General features: G+C 48.7%; 2 protein-coding genes across 2 annotated transcripts; one reads left to right on the top strand and one right to left on the bottom strand.

Annotated features, from left to right (window-relative positions):
• Positions 1-1,623: 1,623 nt before the first annotated feature.
• CTHT_0017780 (uncharacterized protein) lies at positions 1,624-8,785 on the bottom strand (the record flags this gene model as incomplete). Its single annotated transcript, XM_006692215.1, has 8 exons — positions 1,624-2,529; positions 2,682-2,782; positions 3,658-3,771; positions 3,866-4,118; positions 4,183-5,601; positions 5,678-5,793; positions 5,869-7,041; positions 7,339-8,785. 8 exons carry the CDS (start codon positions 8,783-8,785, stop codon positions 1,624-1,626), a joined length of 5,529 nt encoding a protein of 1,842 aa, XP_006692278.1.
• An 8,407-nt stretch (positions 8,786-17,192) lies between these two features.
• On the top strand, positions 17,193-18,321 carry CTHT_0017770 (uncharacterized protein; the record flags this gene model as incomplete). Its single annotated transcript, XM_006692214.1, has 2 exons — positions 17,193-17,661; positions 17,822-18,321. The coding sequence occupies 2 exons, from the start codon at positions 17,193-17,195 to the stop codon at positions 18,319-18,321; spliced, it is 969 nt and encodes a 322-aa protein (XP_006692277.1).
• Between the last annotated feature and the right edge of the window lie 6,142 nt (positions 18,322-24,463).

Raw genomic sequence — 24,463 nt, 5'->3', positions numbered from 1 at the left:
AATCCCAGAGAGCCCACAAATGCCCCCCCCCCCCTCTGAACCTCCAATCTCGTGAGAGAAAGGAGGGAGCCGCCTAGGAGGTGTCTGATCTTCCTTTCCCAGGTGATCAACGGCGAGGTCGGCCGAGAGCGTCAAGGTCAGCTGACCAGATGAGAAGGCTGGTGTTGGGCCATCAGCTCTAGAATCGAGGCACCTCCCTCCCCCTTCTAACTCCAATTGTAGTCAAGAGCAGGTTTTGGAGGTTAATGCTATGGTTGGAAGGGAAGAGGGCAAAGTCTGCGAGGGTGGTCAGGAATTTATACTTCTGGGGGGGTGGTCGGTGCTGAGTCGCGGTGCGCGACAGCTCAGTCGCGCGCTGCGCGTGTGGAAGTGGAAGTGGTGTGTGATAACTCAGAACTGAATGAGTATTCGAACGCCAGATAGTCATATATGAAACTGGGAGCCCAGTGGATGGACATGTTGCAGGTGTGTCAAGAAGGGCAGTGGTTTGCTGAAGGTTTGACACAAGCAAATTTCCAGAAAAGCTGATCTGAAGATGAGATATGAGAAGATAAGCAGCTGTGCCACTAAGCTGTAGGTGGGAAGTGAGGGGTTATTGATTGCTCACAAGGTGTTGGTGAGAAAAGTCTAGGGATGATATCTGTTCCGTCGAGGAGTGTGGTGAGTAAACACTCCAAACAAGCTGAATGTCTATACCTCAAAAGCTTCATCGAAGACCATGACTACATCGCCCTTAACGGGCATGGACAGAGTACGATCTCTATGGTGCAACAGGCTCTGGAGATTGACGCTACAAGGAGTCGTGTACACGACAGCCAAAGCTCAGGAATGTTTGATTGGCTGAATCAAGTGGCCACTATTATGTGAGGTGTTTGTCGCAGAGTCGTTCACAGTAAGGCACTGCCTTCAGTCAACTCAACAATAGCTGCAGTCAACGGTGACCATGTTGCAGAGGTCCATCTTGGTGAGCTGCATGACAATCAGTCTTGAGATTTGAACAATCTCAGAGCGTTTGTTCTCCCTTTCATATGGCAAAGAGTGTATGGAACTATCGGCCCAATCAGCGGTGATAGTCCTATTGAACTAGGCAAGGGGGCCTAGCATTGCTGCACGGTCCATCGGATATTGAGCATAGAGATCTGAGCACCAGCTCTTTGCTGTTGAGTAGGTGAGTGATTCAGATAAATTGCTCAGGAGGTAGTTTTGATAAGATATTGATTATTAGAGCTGCATAGCTTATGCTAATGGAGGCTGAGCTGAACAGGCTTTATCCAGTTAGACAGAGCCATCCATCTGAAATCTTGTGACTTAGAGCCATGAGGCATTGAGGCCAGGGGTTGTCTCTTAAGCTGTATTACAGTCACGCAGGAACAGGAACAGAATACCATTAAGCTTGGAGATGTTGACTTTAACGTACCATCGGGAATATTAGGGCTCCTCGATGATAGTTTGTGCTCTTGCAAGGAAGAAGGTGATGTCTTAGAGAATGCCAACTTGAATTGCACAAAGGCATATCTCAAATAAAGAATTGAACTCACATACTAGGAAGCAAGCCCTTTTTGATTCCCAAAGACAGCAATTTTCCGCACCCTGATTTCCAAGTTATCATTCTGGAGAGAGTAATCATACATAGACTTTCTCCTCTTTAGTCTGATCCTGCATCTCCTTTCCCTCTTTCTCCTCTGCTCGCTCCTTTTCTTCTGCCTCCTTCACCAACGGGAGCAGTTTCTTCATGATCTTGCCCTTACGTTCATACATGTTTGCCACTACTGCATGCTCCCAGTAACCTTCGAATGTTGCACCGCGGCTACATCTTCCTCTAAAATCCTCATATCCTTCGGGCATCCCTAACACCGTCTCCTTGATTGGGTAACCTTTTCTGTCGCGATAGACGAGCCTAGCTCTCTCCTCTTTGAAGGCATCCAAATCAAAAACTACCAGCCAGGGCTCGTCTCTTGATGCAGCCGCCCTGATACCTTCGGCAAGGTTCTCCTCATCCGATGAATATTCCTCACTATCCCTATAGCTTTGCCCCCAACTTAACCCCCATATAATATGCTCCTCTGTGAAACGGCAATCCGGGCCTCTTGAAGCTAGTTCTGGCAGCACTTCATAGACTCGAGTCCAGTGGTCGTCTCCATAATTAAACAGTTCGGGGTCATTGAGAACGCAGAACCACTCGTGTTCTCTGGGAATGCAATGTCCCCAGTCTTCGTCGCTGTCATCCAGCCACTTCCGAAACTTGACATCATCTTCAGCGCCTCCGTCGTAGTAAGTTCGTACAATGTAGTAAAATGGAGAGAAATCCGTTGGGAAGAACCCTGGTATTCTAGCATGTGCAGCGGCAATGTGACGTAACTTCTGAGGGCGCCATGGAGCAAGGATTTCAGTGATCTCCGATTCTGTTGGAGTGCGAGTTGGGGGAAAGGCAAAAAGATCCTCATCAAGGAGGTCTTCGTCGACAAAAGCGGCAACCACCTTCTTACGCTGCTCATCGGCTGTCATATTGGACGAGTGATCCCAGTTGCGCTGTAGACAATAGTCTAATTAGAAACACGGCAAAAAGCTGTTCAGGACTTTTAATCGAAAATGCTGCTTGGAACCGCTCATATGTGTAAACCTAATTGACACGAACATCAAGAAAAGGGACGACAAGCAGAGTTTAGAAAAGTGGTACTTACAATAAGATACTGTTCAACCGGAAGTGAACCCCAAGGAGGAGTTACTTCGATGCTCTCCTGACTAATGGAGCTCATGGTTAGGCTCTGATCTGCACGGATACCTTTGAATTACGTGGTAATACTGATTGCAAAAAGGTCCCAGAGGTGTGAGGAGCGCAGGGCCGATCGCGTTTCCAAGAGTGCGGTTACTCGAATTTATAGCTACATGGAAGAAGTTTGCATGCACAGCGCTTGGTCCATCGGGTTGCAGCCAAACTAACGTTAGCCTGCTTCATGAGTGGGTAGCATCAAATCCCGGTTATGGACTGCTCTGATGCAACCATGCGGCACAGTTGATCTAATTTGAAGTCTCAAATAGCCTCTGGACATTGCAATGCCGTTAATAGCCAGACCTTACATGTAACGCTCTCGCCGTCGTGTTTCAAGTAAACTCGCTCGCACAGTTTCTACCTCCTGGGTCATCGATATTTTTCTTCCATTGGAGACACAGGAAGAATCGTGCAATTAATGGCAGAGAGAACAAACTAAAACACTCAGCAGAAGTAGTTTGCATCTCGTCCAGATTAGAGGACAAGAGTCTCATACACAGCTGGTATGGTTGGCATCGCACGGCTAGTTTCTAATCTCTCAACAATGAAACTACGAATTTGCGCTTGACGAATACCAGTAGGTACATGTAATAATCCCGTTGAGTGTTATGACATGTTTGATTGTTAGGGATTCGGAGTGTCCCAATCGTAGTGGCTGCCGCATTATCTTACCTCTTTGCCTGCACGGGTAGTCTTGTTCATTACTTCCCTTGATTCTTAGGAAAGCTGGACATCTCTGACTCTTATTATGTTTTCCCAAAATTCTTCAGGAGACACAGGCTCCCTTCCTTCTTCGAGGACTGTTACATCTATTATTTAAGAACGTTAGCTTGCTCTACCATGTGTTTCGTCAAAGGATTAACGGTGCTTGTTTCAAGTTAACATACTTTTAACTGCCCATTCTGTCGCTTCTTCGTCGCCAACAGAACGCTTAACATCGTGGCTTTTGCCAAATTCGACCAAGCATCTTGAGAGACCCCATTGGTCATCCCATTCCTGGCCTGTACAAGACCATCACGTCAGTATTCACTTTTCATTTAAGGCTACTTGAGCCTTCAGTCGGCCCGAGTAGCTTCCAGTTGGGGAACAACTTACGGCGGCCTCTGGGGCTTGTCAGACAGAGCCCGTTCCACTTCTCACCATTCTTTTCCGGATACTTGTAGTAGTCTGTCTGTCCAAAAATATTGACCGCGCACAGAATTGATTGGTAGCTGTTGGGATCTGCTAACTGTTCTCCTGCTTTCGTAACCTTATATCGTGTGGCATCCCACCAGCTCTTTGCATCACTGCCATCATCAACGATGCTAAATGTGTAATTTCTCTTGAAAACCCACGAAGTTTTATCATTCTGGATCTCTCTGTTAGTGTCCCCTCAACAAAAGATAGCAAATAAGCATTAATCAGTTACTTACTCCCTTCCATGTTTTCGGTAGGTAGCCGACCGGGATCGGCTGGCGGGTACTGTATGTTGTCATTCGATTTTGAACACCGTTGATAACATCCGTGGTGTACCAGATCTTAACATTGGCGTTCTGTTTGCCTCCCCAATATGCCCAGAGGTTCGGACGCTCCTGGCCTTTGGGCGGGTCAATCGGCTCCATCTTGCCGACGTTGGACTGCATGTCGTTCAGAAGATCGACACATTGACCCGCATAATTGTTTTGTACCCGAGGGACGCAGAGTCGGCTCCGCTCATTGACCGGCATGAAGCTACCTCCTTCTTCGCTTGCAGCCCATGGGAACTCGTCACATTCTAACACCTGAACCGTAGAGTGGACTGGCCGCGGGAATCCAGCTTTGTATAACTCTTCATTCATTTCTTTGCAAGACTTTCTGTCCCTGTGAAGCCCATCTGGTTCCGGATCATTGTTCTTGCAGGCCTCATTTCGTCGCTGCTTCTTGCGCATCATGCTGTCTTCGCTAATTACACTAGCGTGTGTAAGGGTCATTGGGAGTTGGATATTTCCGCTTTTATAACCATCACACACCGTTGACATGCGAAACTTCTTATTGCCAGGAAGGCTAACTGAGAGAGGCGGCAGTGCGGCGCAGTTCAGACGCAGTTCGGGGATCTTGATGCTTGGAGAACCGCCAGCCGGGCAAGTCAGCTGTGTTTGCGAGAAGGTCGGCGAAGCGGGTGAATCAATGTCCATTGGATCCCCGTCGTCATCATTTTGGCGTCTGCGCATGGACAGGGCGGAATCCAGTGGCGATGTGGCCTGAGCTAACGTTTCGTTAGAGTACTTGAAAGTGGAATGGAGTGTCAAAGAATCGAGCGTTCGCCGGTCAATGAATCCACCACCAGGTCGCGAGAGGTCAATGCTTCCGTGCTTCTGATAAATGCGAATGACCCGGGGTTTTGGGTAGGCCTCTCGGGGCTGTGTAGCCCACGACACCCAATCGAGGATGGATGCGACCGCTTTATAGCCAACATTCCAATGCAGGTAGACGCCATATGTGTAGTTAAATGTCTTGGTCACTGTGCTGGCAACACCTGTCGCAAGGAATTGTAGAGCTGTGAAAACATAGGCCGATATCTCTGCATCAACGAGGCTCGTTCCTCCTGTATATGAGCCTCCACCAACCTTTATGCCAACGTTTGCCTGGGGCTGTACAATGACATCGACCTCTGCCTTGAGCTCAACACCGGCCTCAAAGGAAGGCTCGATCTTGTTCCCTTTAGGTACTTCTTTATCTCGAAGATTGATGCCAAGGATCTTGTCGTACTTGTCGATCTCTTTGTCGTCCTGGGGCCAGTAGACCTGCGTCTTTTCGAGGGTCACCCGACACCCAGCTAAAGCCTTGCCATGCAAATTAATCTCTCCTTTGATCTATGCATTGGTGTTAGCTATTTTACTCGATGCAGTCACACTCCTGTGCTCCAAACACTTGGCATTGGGTCCTTACCTCTCCGTACACGTCCAGTGTAGGCCCAACAGCTGCAATCCCCTTGATAGCAAGACCAGGATAAGACAAAGTATCGACAATCTTTTTCTGTCCAGTTCTCAACCGGGCAGCAGCATCTGAGATGGTGCTTGTGTCAGTGTCCTCCCAACAAACAGTTAAGGCGAGCATGAACGGGAAGGACTGGCGCTTACTCCCAACCATGACTAACTCAAGAGCAGCAGTTGGCTCAACGCCAAAGTAGAAAAAGACGTCCGGCTTGCTTGGAGGGATGAAGGTTGCTGACATGTAATATGCGTATGTTGCTTGCATGCTAACCTCCGCGTTCAAGTCTACCCTCAAGTTGGCGTTCCAGGTTCTCTGGGGGCAGCCCGCACTTGCTTTGAACAAGTTGACGCTCTTTGACCAGCTGAGAGGCAAGTCACCAAGCTCATCCTTAGTGACAGTTGTGAGTTTGCGTAGCCATTCTTTGAACGCTCCCCACCAGCGTTTCCCATGCGATGAACGTTTGGAATAACTGAAGTCTAGGGGCACAGTTGAAGTAGACAAGTGTCCATTCGGCTCTAACTCACTGTCCTTCAACGACATTGTGCGCTTAACAGTCTTCTGAGAGCGACGGCCGATGATGCGATCATACTCCTCGCCACGAGCAACCATCTTGCGGAAGTGTTCTACCTTGAAGCCAGGTTCACCAGGCAGAGGATCAAAGTTGCGTTTGCGGCGACGCTCTGCTGGAGAATCTGTAATTTCCTTCCAGTAGCCCAGCAAGTTAGAGTAGTCAACACGAATCTTGACCTTGCCACGGTCCTGCCGAGCGAGATGAAAGTTGTAATCAATCTTGATCTTCCATAGGGGATTGTCATTCAGCCTCTCCTTTGAACGATGCTCAAAGTGATGTCGAGGAATCAAGATCTTGTGATCCTCTTCAGAAACCTTCTGAATGCTTACAACACGTGCAAAAGGTCCCTCGCCAACATGAGCAGGCAAGCTGATGATTGTATCCTCAGCACCCCCCAGGAATAACCGTTCACATTCAGGAGAACCTGCGGGATAGTTGCAGTATGCATAGAAAGTTTCCGCCGCATGTTCGAATACTTTGTCGATCAGCGTCTTGTTTTTCGTGAAGATCTCACGCTTGACCTTGGGGATCTGAGCATTCCGACGGACGATAGTCATGGTTTTGTGGAAACTGTCGTCGATTGCTTCCTGAGGTCCGTTCAACATCAAAAACCCGAAGGCGTCAGAGCCATCAATAACATCAAGAGAAGCACGGTGTTTGTCCATATCATTGTGCTCAAACTGAGTGTCATAACTCCATACTGCCTTATCTTTTTCCTTATTGTTGAAGTATTCTTCCCATAATCTTTCTGGGTCAACAGGCCAGTCTTTGTTCCAGAGAGATGGGGGATCACAACAGAGAGGAAAGCGAGGATCAGTATCTTTTGGAATCTTGAAGTTGCTATCACAAGTTTCTCCCGATCCTCTCCATTCTCGATGCAGTTTAGTTGGTGGCGGACTTAGTGCTAAGGCGACTTGGATCTTATTCTTGGGACACATGCGTGGCAGGCATATCTCCTCGGGTGTCGCAACCTCCACGATCGTCGTGCCATTTCGTTCACGGGTTGGTTGTATGCTGTTTGACCAAAGACAATTTTGAAACGAACGCCCCTTGGGACAGCAGAGCGAGCTCCGGAATGGGGACTTGAGTGGGCTTCCGCGTGTGCCGTACTCTTCCTGACACATGCCACCACTCCCATCAGGTTTATCGTTACGCCAGGTCACGTACTCTGTGCCGTCTGGGCAGTCAGGATGGTCGTCACTAGCGTAGGGTGTCTGCGAACATTTTGTCCAAAAGCAGTCGTCAAAAAGCTTGGTGCTTCTGCAGCAGAGTTTACGTCTTCCCTGATAGCACAATTGGTTACCATAGGGATCGACAGCGTCATCTGAGTTCAACTCAAATGTTCCACCGCCACATTCCCCTATGCAGCCGTGACGGTTGCGCTCAGGGGCACCAATCCATTTACACTCCTTTGGAAGTTGCTTCTTCGGGCAGCAGATGTGGCGGTACCATCCTTTTTCACACTTGTCGTAGAGCTTGCGCGGATATTTCTGGATCGGGTTGTGTGCTTTTGCAACAGACTCATACCCTGGGTCGCACTTTTCACCCTCATGAACAGTGTCGCCAGAATTCAAATCTCGGTCTTTTGTGCAGCGCTCGGTAACGTAACAGTGTTGGCCATTATACTGTCCAAACAGGTCTGACAGTTCTTCTGCTGAGTCTGCATCAAGCCCATGGAGATTTAAGTGTGCATAGTCCCCCATTAGCTCACCGAATGCCTTGAAATCACTTGTGTCCTGGTCGATAGCCCATATCATGAGACCCCCTAGACACCTGGAGGTCAAGTGTTCGAGTTTGTCGTGAAAAGACTGTGCGTCATCGTAGGATACCCATTGGTTGACGCCGTAAACGTTGTATTTTACCGTGGTTTCCTTGCCCTCATAAATGGTCACGACATCGAGGGAGTGGTTTCGGCTCGCGATTTCTTCGTATGTCAGGACTCCTTTGGTGTTCGAACAGGAGCCGGGATTTCCGCCATCAGAGAACTTGCAAATGCCATTAGGCTCAAAGCATGATGGGTTTTCCATGGTGAAAGATCGGCCGTAAAATCCGAAACCCATGTTGACCTTCTTGGGTTCGACTCCGTTGCGCCAGAGAAGGTCAAGCCCAAGCTCGATCATGCTCCAGTCTGTATGCCCTTTCAGATACGGGCCCGTCCATTTGTTGTCCCGATCCCACATGCCGTAGATGTCATAGGACATGAAGTTGAAATAGTCGACGTAGCGTTGCAGTCGCTCCAGTGCAAAGCCTTTTAAATACCAGTAACTGCTTGGGATAGCGATGGAGATCTCCCAACCAGCGCCCTCTCGGTCAAAGGCTTGCCGCATCTGAGAAAGAAGGAGAACATAATTGTCCTCATCCGCCGGCGTGCCTCCTCTGTCAAATGCTGCAGGATACTCCCAATCGATATCAACACCATCGAGGCCGTACTGGCGCAGAAAGTTGACCACGTTCTTAACGAAATTCTCTCGTGAATTGTGCCTGCTTGCCATGTTCGAGAAATAACGTTGAGTGGGCTCGTCATTGAAAGCCCAACCGCCAATTGCGATATTAACGCGAAGATGAGGATAGCGGAGCTTTGTGGCAACGGCTCGCTTGATCCAGTAGCTGTCCGTGTGGTCTAAACGCCATTTATCGGTACCATTTGGCTCGAAATTGACAAACGCAAGGTTAAGGTGCGTAAGAGCCCCCAGAGGGAGATCCTCTGGTTCCTTAACACCACAGTCGCGGTTGAGAGCAAAAAGTTGGTAATATGCGACTCGCCGGGGCAGCTTGAGAGGGGCTACTTCTGCAGGACAACTTGGACGCTTAGGTGTGCCACAGCCCTCACCCTTCGAATTTGGCTGACAGCCACTCCCACAGAATTCATTTGTGTAGCCACAGAAGCCATGTTTGCTATCCATATATGCTGTCAGTGAGTGCTATCTATGAATCATCTTGCTTTGTTTTCTACTGACCTGCAACACACATTGAGTGGGCAGTCCTTTTGACCCTCAGGGGCATATTGACCACACTCAGCTTTTGCATTACAGTTTGACTGGCAGCCCTCACCGCAATGGGCTTCTGTGAACCCACATTGGCCGTTCTTCGAGCAACAGCCAACCTCACAGGGCTTCAGTGGACCGCAAGTGGCATCCTGCTGAGCGAATACTCCTATGATATTTGCTGAGACGATAACGAAAATGACTAGCAGGCTCCAGAAGCGTTGTAGGCCCCTCAATGACAACATTTTTTCGACACCCCCATGCAGGCATGGGCCGGTGTTACAAAGCCTGGAGTGAAAAGTTCGTAACAATCGATTAGATGGAAAAAAGGTTCGTGTGAGTAAGCACTCTCACGTTAATGTGTGGTCGTCTGTTAAATCAAACCCCAGTGGTGGTCGGTAAGGGGATTGAGGGAATAATCTGAAATCCACAGGTTGGAACTAGCTCCTTGAATATTCCCAATGGAAGCTACTCGCAAGATATCTGAGTCTTACACCCCTGAACTGTTGCTACGGGGATAGGGGCAAGATAGACTTGTCTACGTTGCCGTCTTCTTGATCCCATGTTCGGATCCAAGGCCAACAGGTACTGTTACTTATCCCATCTCTGTTTCTCACAGTTGGCCAAAGTAACAGTGACCAAAGTGGGATTATGAACCGACTCTTTCCTGGCTCTAATACCACCTAAACGCTATAAGTCTATTGATCCTTGGGAATCAGAGATCTTGATAGCGAGTTATAGCGACGTGATGTAGTATTAGGCTGCCCGCTATACTCACCAGGCGTTGTACCTCCCAGTCACAGTAAACTCTCATATGTGCACGTATTACATTTCCATGCAATTTGACGAGTATTTATCATCGGCTAGGGAGGAGCCAGCGCTAGTACCATAATCGGTGCAGTTGCATTGAACCTCTGGGTAGTATCGAAGATAGGGATCTGCTTCTGCCTGCTGAGTGCATATGGTTCCACTCCACTCCAACCCTGTGGGTAGTAACCGACTGAACAGGGATATAACTGCTCCAAGAGTTTACAAAACGACGTTGATGAGGTTTTCTCTTTACCAAATAGCTCGATTTTCCTTGCATAATCAAACATGATTTTTCTCGGCTGAGGTGCACAAGTTCCTTGCTGCTCAGACCGTTACGGCCTCCACGGTACTCGTTTCACGGATGTAATTTTTATTAGCTATAGATTCAAAATGGGCGGTTTGGCCGAAATAAGCCTCAAGCAATATGGGTAGAATCCATAATAGCCCCCAGCATTGATGATCACCTTCTAAATCAGGACATGTCTGATCTAACGCCAACGCAAACATACACACATACACGAGTTACCCATGCATAAAAAGTCGGACTGTTCTCTCCAGAATCCTTGCACCTCCAGAAAGGGCGTTACATTGCTGCTGTGACTCTAGATGTCGGAATATCATCAGGGGATAGTTGAATGTGAGACCATTCAGGCCCCTGAATTGCCTTCCGCCTTCCCCGGCGAACAAGTACCAAGGGTAATGTACAGCTAAAACAGGCAGACAATGGTAGTATTGATGTTATCTGTTCTGTATGGGCCCCATGTGAGATAGATTGAAAGTTGGGATGTTCCGGTCAGACACTCTGATGTGATTTCATACAATGTTAACCAGAGTTTCGAATGCTATGACGTTAATTCAAGTCAGTATGTGCCTACTCACAAGACAGCAATAGTTCGAACTGCTATCCTCTAAACCTGGTCAAAGAGGAATAGATCAAGAAGAGATGCTTTTCCTTGACGTTCGCTCTTAGGTCTACTGGTTTTTGAGTTTTAGAGCAGCTCTCAATTTCACATTTAGTCACTTACTTCAAAGCAAAGTCACTTATTCAACTGCTCTAAATACCCTACTAGAGTTCATTTTCACGATTATCATGCCTTTTTTTTCTTTGCCTGGTTATGGCAGTTCTCATTTGCTTAACATACTCGGCAGTTTTCGCCCTGCTGTAGTATATCGCTTGAGATCTCTGTTCCAAGAATGCAACAGGTTTTATCCATTGACTATGATACATGTCATTTGTGAGATCAAGCCCTAATTTGCTAGAGGTTCAAGTACAAAGCCATAGTTCTGAGCTAAAAGCCATCGGTATCCATTGTTAAATAAGGGACTAGCAAACTGAAGACAAAATCCCAGCAGCTTGAGTTCATAACAGACTGGAATTACTAGTGCTGATAGGCAGTGGTAGTAATAAGTACTAAACCTCCTTTGCAAAGTAAAACATGCTGTTTTTCTAATCAGATATTTCACTAATAGCCCTCCAAGCGCGGATCGTAAGCAACACAGACCCAAACTCCCAACTGCAACCCTTGGCACTGAGTTCCCACAGCAGGATTCCAGGTATATAAGTCCGACAACGAGATTTGGTGTTTAGTCGCCACTGATTGACAGGTGTCGCCCTCCTCAACCTTGTAAAATTTGGTACATGCTTCTGTCACACCTTCTTGGATAGGAGTTGGGGTCGGAACGAAGATCAAATCATCGAGGTAGGTGGCTCGATTCGGTGTGCATACTGCGGGCACACGGGACAGTGAGGTCGGTGGTGGGATGTCGGGGTTATACACGCAGTATTTCTCGTACAAAGACTGACAGGCTGCAGGGTAGTCTTCAGGCTTATAGTCATTGGCGAAGTCACGGCCATCGAGCCAGCAATACTGCGTGTACTCTGCCATAATGGAAGCCAATGTAGCATTTGGAGTAATAGTTTTTGCTGGGGGAGTATAGGTTTTGTCATAGAAAGGCACTTGAGTGACAAGCGCCGGTGCTTCATTCTCAGGGATTTCAACTCCCTCTGTCCACTCATCAAAGAATGTGGTGGTCCTGATTTTATTAGATAATCGCACTAAGCGAATAGTAATGGTAATTAGGGCTACCTACCAGTGTCTGGTCGTTGTCGTACGTGTTGGGGTGGGTTCTGCAGTGGGAAAAGGAGTAACTGCATTTGGTGGTCTACACGTGTCAAACTTCTTAGCCACTAACACATTTCTCTCTCGTATATCATTTTGAAACACTTACTGAATGCAATAGTGACGGCCCTCTAGGCTGTCAAGGTTTGGGGTAAGTCGTGTATCGCAAACACCTTTCAGAGTCCTTCAATGATGACAAGCGTATCAGTAATTTGACAACATCAAGAACTCAAAGAGACTTGAACATACGGATTCCAAGATATGAGCTCAACCGTCGTAAAACCCCTTCCGGCGACCAAATCTTTGCATGTCTGGTTCTTTTGGACTGTTATCAACTCACAAGTGTCCTGAATACATAACCTTTGACCAGTATGGAGGCCGGTACACATGTAATCCATCGAGTTCACTTCTACCAGTCTGTCTGTTGACATTGACTGGGCCTTTGCGATGGAATTGCACGTGTCACCATCACGCACTACGTAGATGGTTCCTTCACACTCTGGTAGTGCAATGGTAGATGTAGGTGCTTCGTCCGTTGTTGTCGGTGCGCCTGGGGTAAAGCTATAGGGGTAGCTGCTTGCTGGAACTGAGCATGATGATAATAGTGACTTGAAGTCATCTTCAGGGAATCTCCGGCGACCTTGCTCCGATTCCTGCATTATTGCTCCATATTTTAAGGAGCATACAGAACAGTCCTCTTTTTCACCTTTGAAAAGCGCCGGCAGGCAGTATTCGTCTCTGTCATCCAATGTCAGCGAGAAGCCATTGTGTAAAGAGATGGTTTACATGCCCATCCTGGAGACACAGCAAGTTCTGTGCCCAAACAAAGTCATCAACAAGCTCCTTCAGCGAGAAGGCTTCGGTTTGATTTGGAAATATTTTATAAAGAGTATGACCACACCCCGAAGAAACAGCAGTCTGGAACTGTTTCAAAGACTGCCTGCAAGTTGGAGTACAGTATGCTTCGGCATGAGTACCAGTGATGACTTGACCAAAGAGAACTTTTTGTGGAGCGATGAGGCTCTCGACTTCGCAGGTGATGTTTTGCGTCAGTGGAACTCGGCAACGCAGAGGTATCGATGTTGGAAGATCTGCAGGAAGCTCGAAGAGTTTGAGCGCATCAACTGCCACGGCTGTTAGAGCAACGGCTTTGAGGAAGCCCTGAACCACAGAGACGGTCATGACAGCAACGAAATTTTTTCTGCTGTCGGGATGGAGGAGGCAAACGAGATGGCGTACTGAAGCAAAAATATATATTTAAGAAAGATTCTGACAGCACAGGGACAGACCCAGGAAAAGCAGTCCTGCCTGCGTTTGGATCACAGAAAAGATAAGTTCTCTTTTGCCACACAGCAAGCTGAAGAATGAAATTTACGATCGAGTCGGGAATCTATTGAACACTTCACTGGAAACATCTTGCTGGTTCTGGATTGATAGGAAGTGGGCCCCTTGCGATAAAACCAGACCGAAGCCAGGGGAACCAGGGGAACCAGGGGAGGGAATTTGTGTTGGGAGCACACCCAAGCGCTTCATGCGAACCCTTTGAATTAGCATAATACCGATTAAGCAGATACTTTCTGATCAAAGTCGTCGTAAATAGCAGCTACAGCTCCACAAGACACGGTTAATTGCACGAGAGGCCAGAGGTACATCAAGCTACTTAGAAACGGCTGCGATATGTTTGCCTACACCGAGGGAATCCAACGGTTAGACAGGCGATACGGCGAGGAACTATCTCGGCTTTCCGAATTCAGCCCTGTCATTTGGTCTTTTCCAGCTCCACTGCAGCGGGCGGGATGTAACCTCTAAGCCGTTCGCACTCCGCAGCCGTACGCTGTCCTACCCTCCAGAACTGGTTAATCGTTAAGTGACATCGAGCCGGCTACAACGGCCGTGTGATTGCAGATTTTTTCCAGGGGCCTTGGTATGTCTGCATATATGTCTGCGTATCGCTCTCAATGTCACTCTTCAACCTTGCAAGAGTGCTACCCGTGCGGCGCAGCTCACCTCGGCGCTCCGGCGCTGCCCAAGGATATCCATTTTCCGAAGACCAAGGGGGACCGGAGTCCACAATGGCCAGGCATCAACTTTTTGCACTGCGCCAGTGGCCAACTTCAGTCTGGTTCCCATCCCCAAGCGGTAGGAATTTCGGTGTTTCTACCAGACGGGGAAGCCATTTTTGCCATGCAATGCAACATCTTGGCAGTTAATTGGATAGTGGCTGGTGTTGGACATCATTTGATGATCACTGACTGTTGCTCCGCGACAGAGGGTCAGAGTTCAGGTCCAATTCACGAATCCTTCAGTAAAAAATGATACATGACAGTGGAAGGCACTCTCCCTCTATAAATTATGCCCCAGAACTATCTCATAGAACTGAACATATCACGAAAAGGTAGTTCGTGACTCTCTAAGTTGTGGCCTCTCAAAGAACGATGAAGTCACTCTATCCAGCAGCTTGCCTTCTCTCCCATGGAGCGTTGGCTCAATACCTTGAACCACCACCCACAGCTACTGATCCAACCACCATCGACGACTGTAGCTACTGGCATATTGCAACAAGCGGAGAGACATGTGCAAGCATTGCAGCTACATACGGCCTCACTCTTCAGCAGTTTGAGTTATATGTAGGCCATTTCATCATTATCATGATATGCTAGAAAGATGGAAACTAACAATTTGTAGAATCCTTCTGTAGCGGGCTCATGCTCTTTGATTGTGGGAAACTCGTATTGCGTTGAGCAAAATTATGGCATACCTGTTGAAAGCACTTCCAGTTTGATTGGAACCCCCACAATTACACAGTCGTCAGGATCCCCAGCTACGACTACGGGCGTAGTCACTCCAACTCCAATCCAGGATGGCATGGTGAAGAACTGCGATAAATTCCATCTGGTACAAGATGGTGAATTGTGTACCGACATTCTCTCAATCTACGGCATCTCGCTTGCTGATCTGTTTACCTGGAACCCGGCCGTAGGCTCACGCTGTACCAACCTCTGGGCCAATACCTATGTCTGCGTTGGTGTGATCGGGGGATCGACAACTGGTACAATCACCAGTACTACGGCAAGTTTTTCGTCAACTACAACTGGCAACGGCATCACAACCCCTACTCCAACGCAGGCTGGCATGACCAAAGACTGCAACAAGTTCCATTTCGTGTCAGAGGGTGATGGCTGTTATAGCATTGGTGAAAAATACGGCGTCACCCTCGCCCAATTGTATGCATGGAACCCTGCGATTGGGTCAAACTGCAATAGTCTCTGGTTAAACACATACCTCTGTGTTGGCGTGATTGGCGGCTTTACAACTTTCAGCACCAGCACCACCACATCTCGAGTCACAAGCACCAGCACTGGGAATGGAATCACTACCCCTACGCCTACCCAGCCTGGAATGGCCTCAAACTGCGACCAATTTCACCTTGTGGTATCAGAAGATGAATGTGCTACTATCGTTAGCACGTACGGCATCCCTCTCGAGACTTTTTACAGCTGGAATAAGGGTGTTGGAAACAACTGCCAGAGCCTTTGGTTGGACACTTATGTCTGTGTGCATACGATCGGCTATGTAAAGCCCACGCCGACTACGACAGCTGGAGGTGTAAGTTTTCACTTGCTCAGTACAACTGCCCTTTCAATAATCTGACATAATTGGCTGCCAGGTCGCAACACCTACTCCGTTCCACCCAGGAATGGTTAGCGGATGCACCAAGTTCCATAAAGGTAAGCTAGTCTTAATCATTTCCTTTAGCTTATCAGCTCAGACGTTTAACACTCAGGCAGTCGTGTCTGGAGACTATTGCGCCGCTATTGCCGCCACGTACGGAATATCCGTATCTGATTTTTACAACTGGAATCCTGGTGTTGGCAATAATTGCCAAAGCCTCTGGCTTAATACATATTATTGTGTGGGCCGTGGTTGAACAGTGATCGGAGGGGTTATCGACATGTGTCACCTGCTAATTGAGAAAGTACAAGCACGAGAGGTTGTTGGGTACTAGTAGTTGTAATCCATGCTCGTGTGAGCTGTTTGTTCAAGAGAATTGCGTTGGTCAAAGGTTGCTGAATTGCTAGACTTACTCCAAGGGAACTAAGATGTATCAAATTTTACCCAGAAAGTAAGGGTTGGACGAGGGGCATACAACTTGCCCATGGTCAGATTATTCAAATAAACGCCTGTCTGCGTATCGCTAATACCAAACGACAACGGAAACGCCTTTATCAGAAAACCATTCCACACACTTGGCTACACAAGCCTTCACCCGGTCGGAGCCCGAGAGGGGCGTAAACCTCTCTGGCCAGGCCCCGAGCTTCCCCGCGACTGGACTGACAAGTTAGCCGTGTCATCTAGCGATGCGAAGCTGAGAGACGCCTTCTTGGACGCCTCATTCAACACCACGAGCAAGGCGGTATACCGCTGGCCTTTCTGCGGCACGCGTGGGAGGTAGTACAATCGGTGGCTTGGGCTCTGACTGAGGGCTTTATCTCGCTGGGGGTATTCCCCAAGGTATTCAAACAAGCCACAGTTGCCACTCTGTCTAAACCCGGGCGCGACCCTCGCTCGTACAAAGGCTGGCGCACTGTCACCCTTCCCTCGACGTTTGGAAAAGGGAGCAAAAGCCTGCTGGCCAGGCGAGTGAAAACAACTGCGCTGGGGTCGGGCTTCCTGCCCACGGACATGGCCAGGGCGGTACCGTCGAGGCCGGCCCTCGACTCAGTACGGTCCCTCGTCCATGACGCGGAGACAATGGCGAGGCAGGTTTACCACGGGCTTCTGGTGATGCTGGACGTGGACTCGGCGTATCCCTCGGTCTAACTTGCGGTCCTAGCGGACCAGGGCTGGCCCGACTGGGTTTGCCGTGTCGCTGACGATTTTTGCCAAACCAACGCTTTACCTTCCGATGGATACAATCAACTTTCCGGTCTGATACGGTCCTCCCGGGGCCCCCCTGGTCATCGGCACTATTTGTGCTATACTCCATGCCACTCATCATTCCCTCTCAGCAGGGCTCGTCATCCATGTACATGGACGACCACGCACAACTATCTTGGAGCAAGAGCCCGATGCAACTGGCCTACCATGCGTACCTCAGGACTACCCTACTCTGCATAAAGGCCCGCGGTTTCGGCCTCCGGCGGATCCTGCCAAAACCGAGATCCTCTACATCCCCACGAGGGACGGGAGCCAAGCCCTATAGAGCTGACCCGCCTATGAAGGCAGCTCAGGTGGGGGGCACGTCCTTCCATCCCAGCAAGTCAATCAAATGGCTTGGGGTGTCACTGGACCGCAAGGCTGAGCCCCGCGACGCAAGCGGCTGCCAGGGTATCGGCGACGGCCCTAATCATAGGGTTGGTGAAACGCCTGTTCAATACGAAAGTGCGGAGTTCCCCCCGGGCGGCGGTCCTGACATCTTCAACGCAGTCGTTATCCTCTCTACTGCATGGAATGGTTCAGCTCGATATAGGTCCTACTAAGGCTTGGGCCTGGGTCCGTCTAGTTCCCTCGAGGCTCATGTCGGTGTGGGTGTCCTTATCAAGGTTGCGAATGCAGCACTTAGGGTAATATTCCCGGTGTGGCGGACGTTTCAATCTGTAGCTGTGGTGGCTAGCGGGCCTTTACCCGGAGTTCCTGCTAGACAGGGAGAAGGCTAGATGGAAGAATCGCATGGAGATACTGCTGGCCAACCACCCTCTGCAGGTCAGCTTAGTAGGTCCCCCTACTGAGGATGGTCCCGTCTGCACCAGGCAGCGGCGGGCCTTGGGCCTCAGCCCCAATGGGAGCCACACCGCCCGGGTCCCAGGCCGTGGCTGGAGCTCTCTCCTTCACCCCAAAAGGGACGCCGGGTTCTCCCCGGACATGGGGAGCTGTGGCGGTCAAACAAACCCTTCGTCCCAGTGGGACTGGCATACGGCGAGGCCTTTCTTGGAACGCTTCTCCCGACAATGCCTGGCCCGCTGGCTCTCAGAGGCCTCGGGTCACGGAGACTTCTTGGAGTACCACGTGCAGTTCAACCACCCCCCGGAGGCGATCAAGTCCTGCCCGTGCGGGCGGGTGATCTCAAGGGGCCACTTCTCCGCCTGCACCCTCACCACGTTAAAAAATCCCTAGCAGAGAGGCTAGGCTTCAGAGCCTTCTAGTTCTCCTTTCAACTGTTTAAATCCAGAGCCTTCCAGATTGAGTTCCTAAGCCAGACGTGCGATGCCGCCACGGGGCACTTCATCCCAACTCTACGCCCTTCCTGTTCCCCTTTGCGTGCGCAGATCCAACCCCAAGGTGTCAGAGGCCCAGCGAGGACCCGGACCCATCCGACTCGGAGTCTGAGCTGGAGGTTCAAATCCCACTCGCCGCGCGCGGATGAGTCCTGGAACGGCATACTATCTCTCCCATGTTCCTCCACTACGAACTAGTATTTCCTCCCGAGGTTTTCTCCAAGTGCCCCATGTGTATAGAAAAGTAAAATAGCGATTGCTCGCCGCCGTCGTGTGCACAGCCCAGCACCCTCGGAAGTGGAGCCGGTGGATAAATGAAATCCAAATCCAAATCCACCCAACAGCCGCTTATCGTTAGCCAGATGCTTACCAGTAGACCCTAACTTGGACCACTGCAGAGGGGAACATATAGGTCACGTAACAGTTATCATCCATTTGTCCAATATATTATCCAGCAATGCTACTTGCCACAGCCTAGAGATATGCTTCACAACTATTGGTTTGGAATTGCAAGAACCATTGCACCGATTCACCGCAGGCAGGAACGGAACTTTGAACTTCGAGGAGCACATACACAAGATACCTCACTGCATCAGCTCTTCAATCCTATCTACAGGCGAAACTTAACTGTAATTATGCAAAGACCGACACTTGCTGAAGCTTTCCATTGCATTCAATCAATGTAACGGGTGACTTGGTCTGGTGCAGACAGGGATCGACAATGGGTCAAATGGGTTAGATGATGACCACTGACCATGTGGGGTGCACAGCGAAGTCAATTACTACGTGTAATAATCTTTCTTGGTCCTCAGTGTCCTTGTGTTGGGGAGAGGCAAACCAAGAGAAATCCTTCATTGTGTCCAAGCAGCTCCCTTTATAAAATCCCTTTGCCCTTGTGAGTACCTCGTGGTCTCCTGCAATCTTCAGGGGTTCTCAGCGTGGCAAGGTTATCTAACTCATTCTTGCCGCCCCCTCATATTCTCCGGGCTCTACCAATCAGATATGCCTTTGCCCTCCTCAGCTCTTGTGTCACTGGTGTTCTATATGTCGACTGTCAAGGATATTTCTTCTCCTTGGACTGCCGTGTCCATGTGACAATCAATGGCTGAATGACCAATCGCTGCAAAGCACTCCGTGGCATATGGGTGGGTTGTTCAGGTTAGCTTGTTTGTTGGTATATTGATTATTGTGTGGAAGTCTGGAAGACTCAGAGTTGTTAAGAGGAAGAAGCTTTTGTGGTTAGAAAAGTTCGTCGCGGCCAAATAGTTAGTTTGGGCTTGCCGGCCGGTCTTGCAATGGCAGGATCTTATCTGACGAACCAACGTAGCAATAGATCTGGCAAAGAAGGCAGTAACTGCCTAGGCAGATAGATACTTTTGACAGACCACCTTTCACCATTCATAAGGCGTGAATGAGCAAAAGAAGTCAACTGTATTGTGGGATGTCGAAGGGTGTCGCCCATAGTCTCAGCTAGTCCAACGCAAACTACGAAAAGGGCTGGTGATACGGCATGCCAATGCCCCATGTCTCGTCCTTGTCCCTCCATCCAAGTACCAAGCCTAGTGTTATGGACCCCGAAACCGAACTGACCTGCCGTTTCTACTTCCCCTGAGTGAGCCTGTGACAGCATAGCAACCGTATTTAGCAGTACTGCGCCTTGCGCATGTAGCCAGGTTCATAACAGTAGCACAACATCCGCCTGCCCCAACTCTTACGGTGTGATTGGGGGCCGTGTACCTGTATATCGTATCGTTTCCTACACTACTTACTCTTTTGCATCTCCAGACTTGTTGGCAAACCGCAAAACCTAAGGCATAAACCGATATCAATGGACGAAATCCCCATAATCTGTGGACTTTTGTCTTTTTGGAAGCTTTAGCCACTTCCAGCTCTAGGAAGCAACCTTGTCATAACAGCAAGTATATTTAAGTATATAAGCATTCCCTGGACTATTCGCCCGCCCTTTGCCATGTCTCTAAGGGATATACAGCTCCGTTTCATGTTACATATGCTATGAGCAGTGTCAAAAGGACATGCCGGACTAGGTATCTGACATAAATCGATCTCGGTGATTCTGATAAGTTCAATGTTTAAAATCGGACTTCAATATTTGGAACGCAGTGTTCAATACTTGAATGCTGTTGTTCAACCAACTGGGACATGAGGCATCCGGTGGTTGCAAGTTGGTTAATAGGGAGCAATGAAATGGCACTAGCCTTCTGGTTATAAGGCCCGGAGCTATTCCACAAAGTCCATCAATCTGCCGGTTTACAACCGCTGAGCCTGTCTTCGAGTCTCGTTCTAACAACAATGTCGCTTTACACAGTTGTCTTCCTCCTCGCCCATTGGGCAGTGGCTCAGTTTCTGGAAACGCCACCTACTGATGCCAACACAAATACTATCAAGGATTGTACTTGGTGGCATATAGCAGCAAGCGGGGAGACATGTGCCAGCATTGCGGAGACATACGGCCTCACTATCAAGCAGTTCGAGACCTATGTAAGTCAGCTCTTATGATGACAATGAAGAATATCTGACAGTTTATAGAATCCGTCTGTAGTTGGCTCTTGTTCGCTGGTAGTCGGCAACTCCTACTGTGTCGAACAGAACTTTGGTCACCTTATTGAGACCACTCCGAGGACAACTGGAGCCCACGCAAGTACAGTAACAGGAAATGACGGCATCACAACTCCTAGCCCTACACAACCTGGAATTGCACCAAATTGTGACAGATTTCATCTTGTGCAATCGGGAGATACATGCTCTAGCATTGCCTCTCGCTACGGCATTACCCTCCAGGATTTCTACAACTGGAATAAGGGTGTGGGCAGTCAGTGTGAAAGTCTCTGGCTGGGCACATATTGCTGCGTCCATGTGCTCAGCTTTTTGCGGCATCTCTCAACCCTAACTGTTAAGACTGTAAGCACCAATTGTTGTTATATCTAAGATGAATAAGATAAGGCTAACAGGGCTGTTGTCAAGGTTCCGACGCCTACACCGACTCAACCAGGAATGGTCAGTGGCTGCACTAAATTCCACAAAGGCAAGCCATCCTGAATCACCTATCTCTCATATAGTAGCACCGCAAGTAGCTGACAAATCTATAGTTGTGACTGGAGACGTCTGCTCCTCTATTTGTGCTAAATATGGAATATCTTTGTCCGACTTTTACAGCTGGAATCCTGGTGTTGGCAGCAAGTGCCAGAGCCTTTGGCTCAACACGTACTGTTGTGTCGGGCGCAGATGAACATTGATGGGAGAGGGAACTGGCAGATATTTTGCATCTCCTCTCTATCATCGTCATTCTGCTGGCCATACACTTGCTTTGCTCAGTTTTCGCTTCAATCATTCCTTGGCAGGGACTCGGAAGACTCCCTACCTTTGCTTGTTTGTTGGTCTTTATGGCACCAGAGACGTATGTCTATGACTCTGGTAGCCATCTCCATGGCCTGAATTGAGGTCAGCAGCCATATCCGATGACACTTTTGCCTCGTGAAAGTTGTGCGCTTTTCATGACACGAAATCTGGCAAAACAGTAAACTTCGAAATAAACCCTATACTTTCCGAGAATTAAGGCAACGAGGAGAAAGAAGGCAGTGCGGCTTGGTCCCAAGGTTGAGAGTGATATTGATCTTGAGGTAACAGAAGAAATGCTCTCGATTCTGACAGAATGGCGTTTTCGGTTATCGACTGAATGCGAAAACTCTGTCCTACAAGATCATCCATGTTTGATGTGAGGCCGGTGTCGCAAGTGCCTTCAACCTTCAAGTGTCCTGTAAGCATTCAGTATTAGATCGCTTTTTCCCTTTTGTGGCATGCGGAGTTAAATTTGCGGATTCCAGGATAAACTTAGTGGTTGTGAAGTTTCTTCCCGCAACCAAGTTTTCAAGAGTCATGACTTTCTTGATCACTTCACAAAGTGCTCGAATGCACAACACTTACCCGGGCCTGAGATCGGCGCAGGAAGGGTCCATATCATTGCCTGCGACCAACCTATCGGTCAAGATAAATCGTTCCTTGGAGGTGGACTTGCATGTATGGCACTCACGGACAATATAGGTGCGCCCTGTGCACTTTCATGTGCTGCTCACCATTGGGCCATATTTGGTGGTTGTCTGTATCGGGATTGGTGTTAGAGTAGTGGATGAGGATTCTTTAGTCAGTATTTGACATTTTGAAAGGACTGAGACTTTTAGCTTTCTTCCAGATATTGTTGCCGTCGCATTTCCGATTCTTGAATTGCAGCACCATATTGCAGCCCACAGTTCGAACATCAATCTTGATCCTCAGTGATTGCAGGCGTGCAGAGTTCCCCGCTGTATCGGTCTTGGTCAGCTCCGAACTGTCGGGTATACCTCGAAGTTTAAGAGATGAATCATACATCTTGAAGTCCTTCAGTCATGCTCTCTTCTATACTCATATATAATGTTAGCTGCAAGTGACCACAATGTGTTCACCGCTGACCTACCTTGGTTAGCCCTGGCTCCACTGAGGTCAGGTGCACACTTGACCTTATCATGCGTGTGTAGTTTAGAAGGTAGAGCGTTGTTATTCTGCGGCATTCATTGTGCTTGACAGATTCCCTCAGGGCCGCGTGTCCTGCAGGGAGACGCCCAAGTAAATACTCCTATCCACATTCACCATTTTCTTATACATCCAACACATAATCGTCAAAAAGTTCTAGCATTGAATACGGGACCTGCTGGAATTCAAAATATTTGTGTGGAATATCTCCTCATTCTATGGCCACACGGTCCCAAAACTGTTGTAAGACTGCTTGCACATTGGTGTGCAATATGCCTCAACATGAACGGGAGAGGAAACCTGACCAAGGAAGACCTTACATCCCCTGATCAGAGCATCAGTGTTGCAGGCGATGTCCTTCGTCAGCGCTATTTGACAACCCCAAGGTATGGAGCTTGTATGTTATCTGGAGAAATCCATAATTGAAGAGCTTAAACTGTCGTTGTTATAATGGCAAGGGGTTTATGAAGCTCCCAAACAGTGAAGGAGTCATGAAAGCCTGAACCAATACTGGTTTGAACAATATCGATGTATGGGTTGACAAAGCAAACGCACCAGCAATTGATCCGCAAACCTGATGAATAATATGAAGGCTGAAAGAGATCAAAAACGCGATAATTGCATAGATCAAGGGCCTTTGATCAAATACATACCAGAATTGTCTGTTTGTACCTCCCCACCTGGTGAAAGCACGGGAGCTGTTCGCTCAGCGATTTTCATCCCTTGAGAGACGATTGTGAATGGTCACGCATGCTGGTCTGGCGAGGACTCATTGATAGGCAATATTCTAGTTTGTGTTCCGGCAATATGCGGCAAGTAAACTATGATACACCCATACATGCAGCACAGTGTTGGACATTATATAATTGAAGGAGATAGCGAGCTCTTTCTCGCAAACTCTTAACATCCACATGACTGACAAGTGAATGCTGATATCAAAGCATCAACGGTTTGCTGCCCTTATCGTCAGCATCCACGGGGATCAGGTCCTGGAAAACTGTTGCCTTGGGCTAACATCCAAAGGGAAAGGCTCAGATTTTGGTCCCATCTTGGCAGTTGATGCTTTCTCAATCCTGATTGGCTACCCTGCGCTAGCAGCCGGGGTAAAAGCCGGGGAAGCGAGGCGCTGCAGGAACATGAACGCTTGAACGCCACCAAACACACATGAAGGAGGCTAACTGGTCTCACGTTCCGTGTCATTCCGCTGGCGCTATCCAACCCTAAACCGAAGACGGTGCAAGCAAATCTCGGAGTTTGGACCTAGACCAGCGAAGGATCGCGGCAAACAGCTAAGATGCAGTAAAAGATTACTGCGTTCGCGCGACACGCGTCACCCTCAAACTTTCAGCATTCCCCTCAAATTCTCACAGCACCCATCTCTAGTTTCTTCTGTTGAGCCTGAGAATTTTTGGAATCATTCTACAGAGCAGTGTGGGCATCTCCCGTGGCTGCTCGTTCACGTAAATTTTTTGTGAAATTCCTTACGCATCTTTGGGCTCTCATTTTGGACTCTAGAG

Source organism: Thermochaetoides thermophila (genome assembly GCF_000221225.1).
Source record: "Thermochaetoides thermophila DSM 1495 unplaced genomic scaffold scf7180000011815, whole genome shotgun sequence".
Taxonomy (NCBI): domain Eukaryota; kingdom Fungi; phylum Ascomycota; class Sordariomycetes; order Sordariales; family Chaetomiaceae; genus Thermochaetoides; species Thermochaetoides thermophila.
The sequence above is the reverse complement of the archived record's forward strand: the minus strand, read 5'-3'. Positions and strand labels throughout refer to the sequence as shown.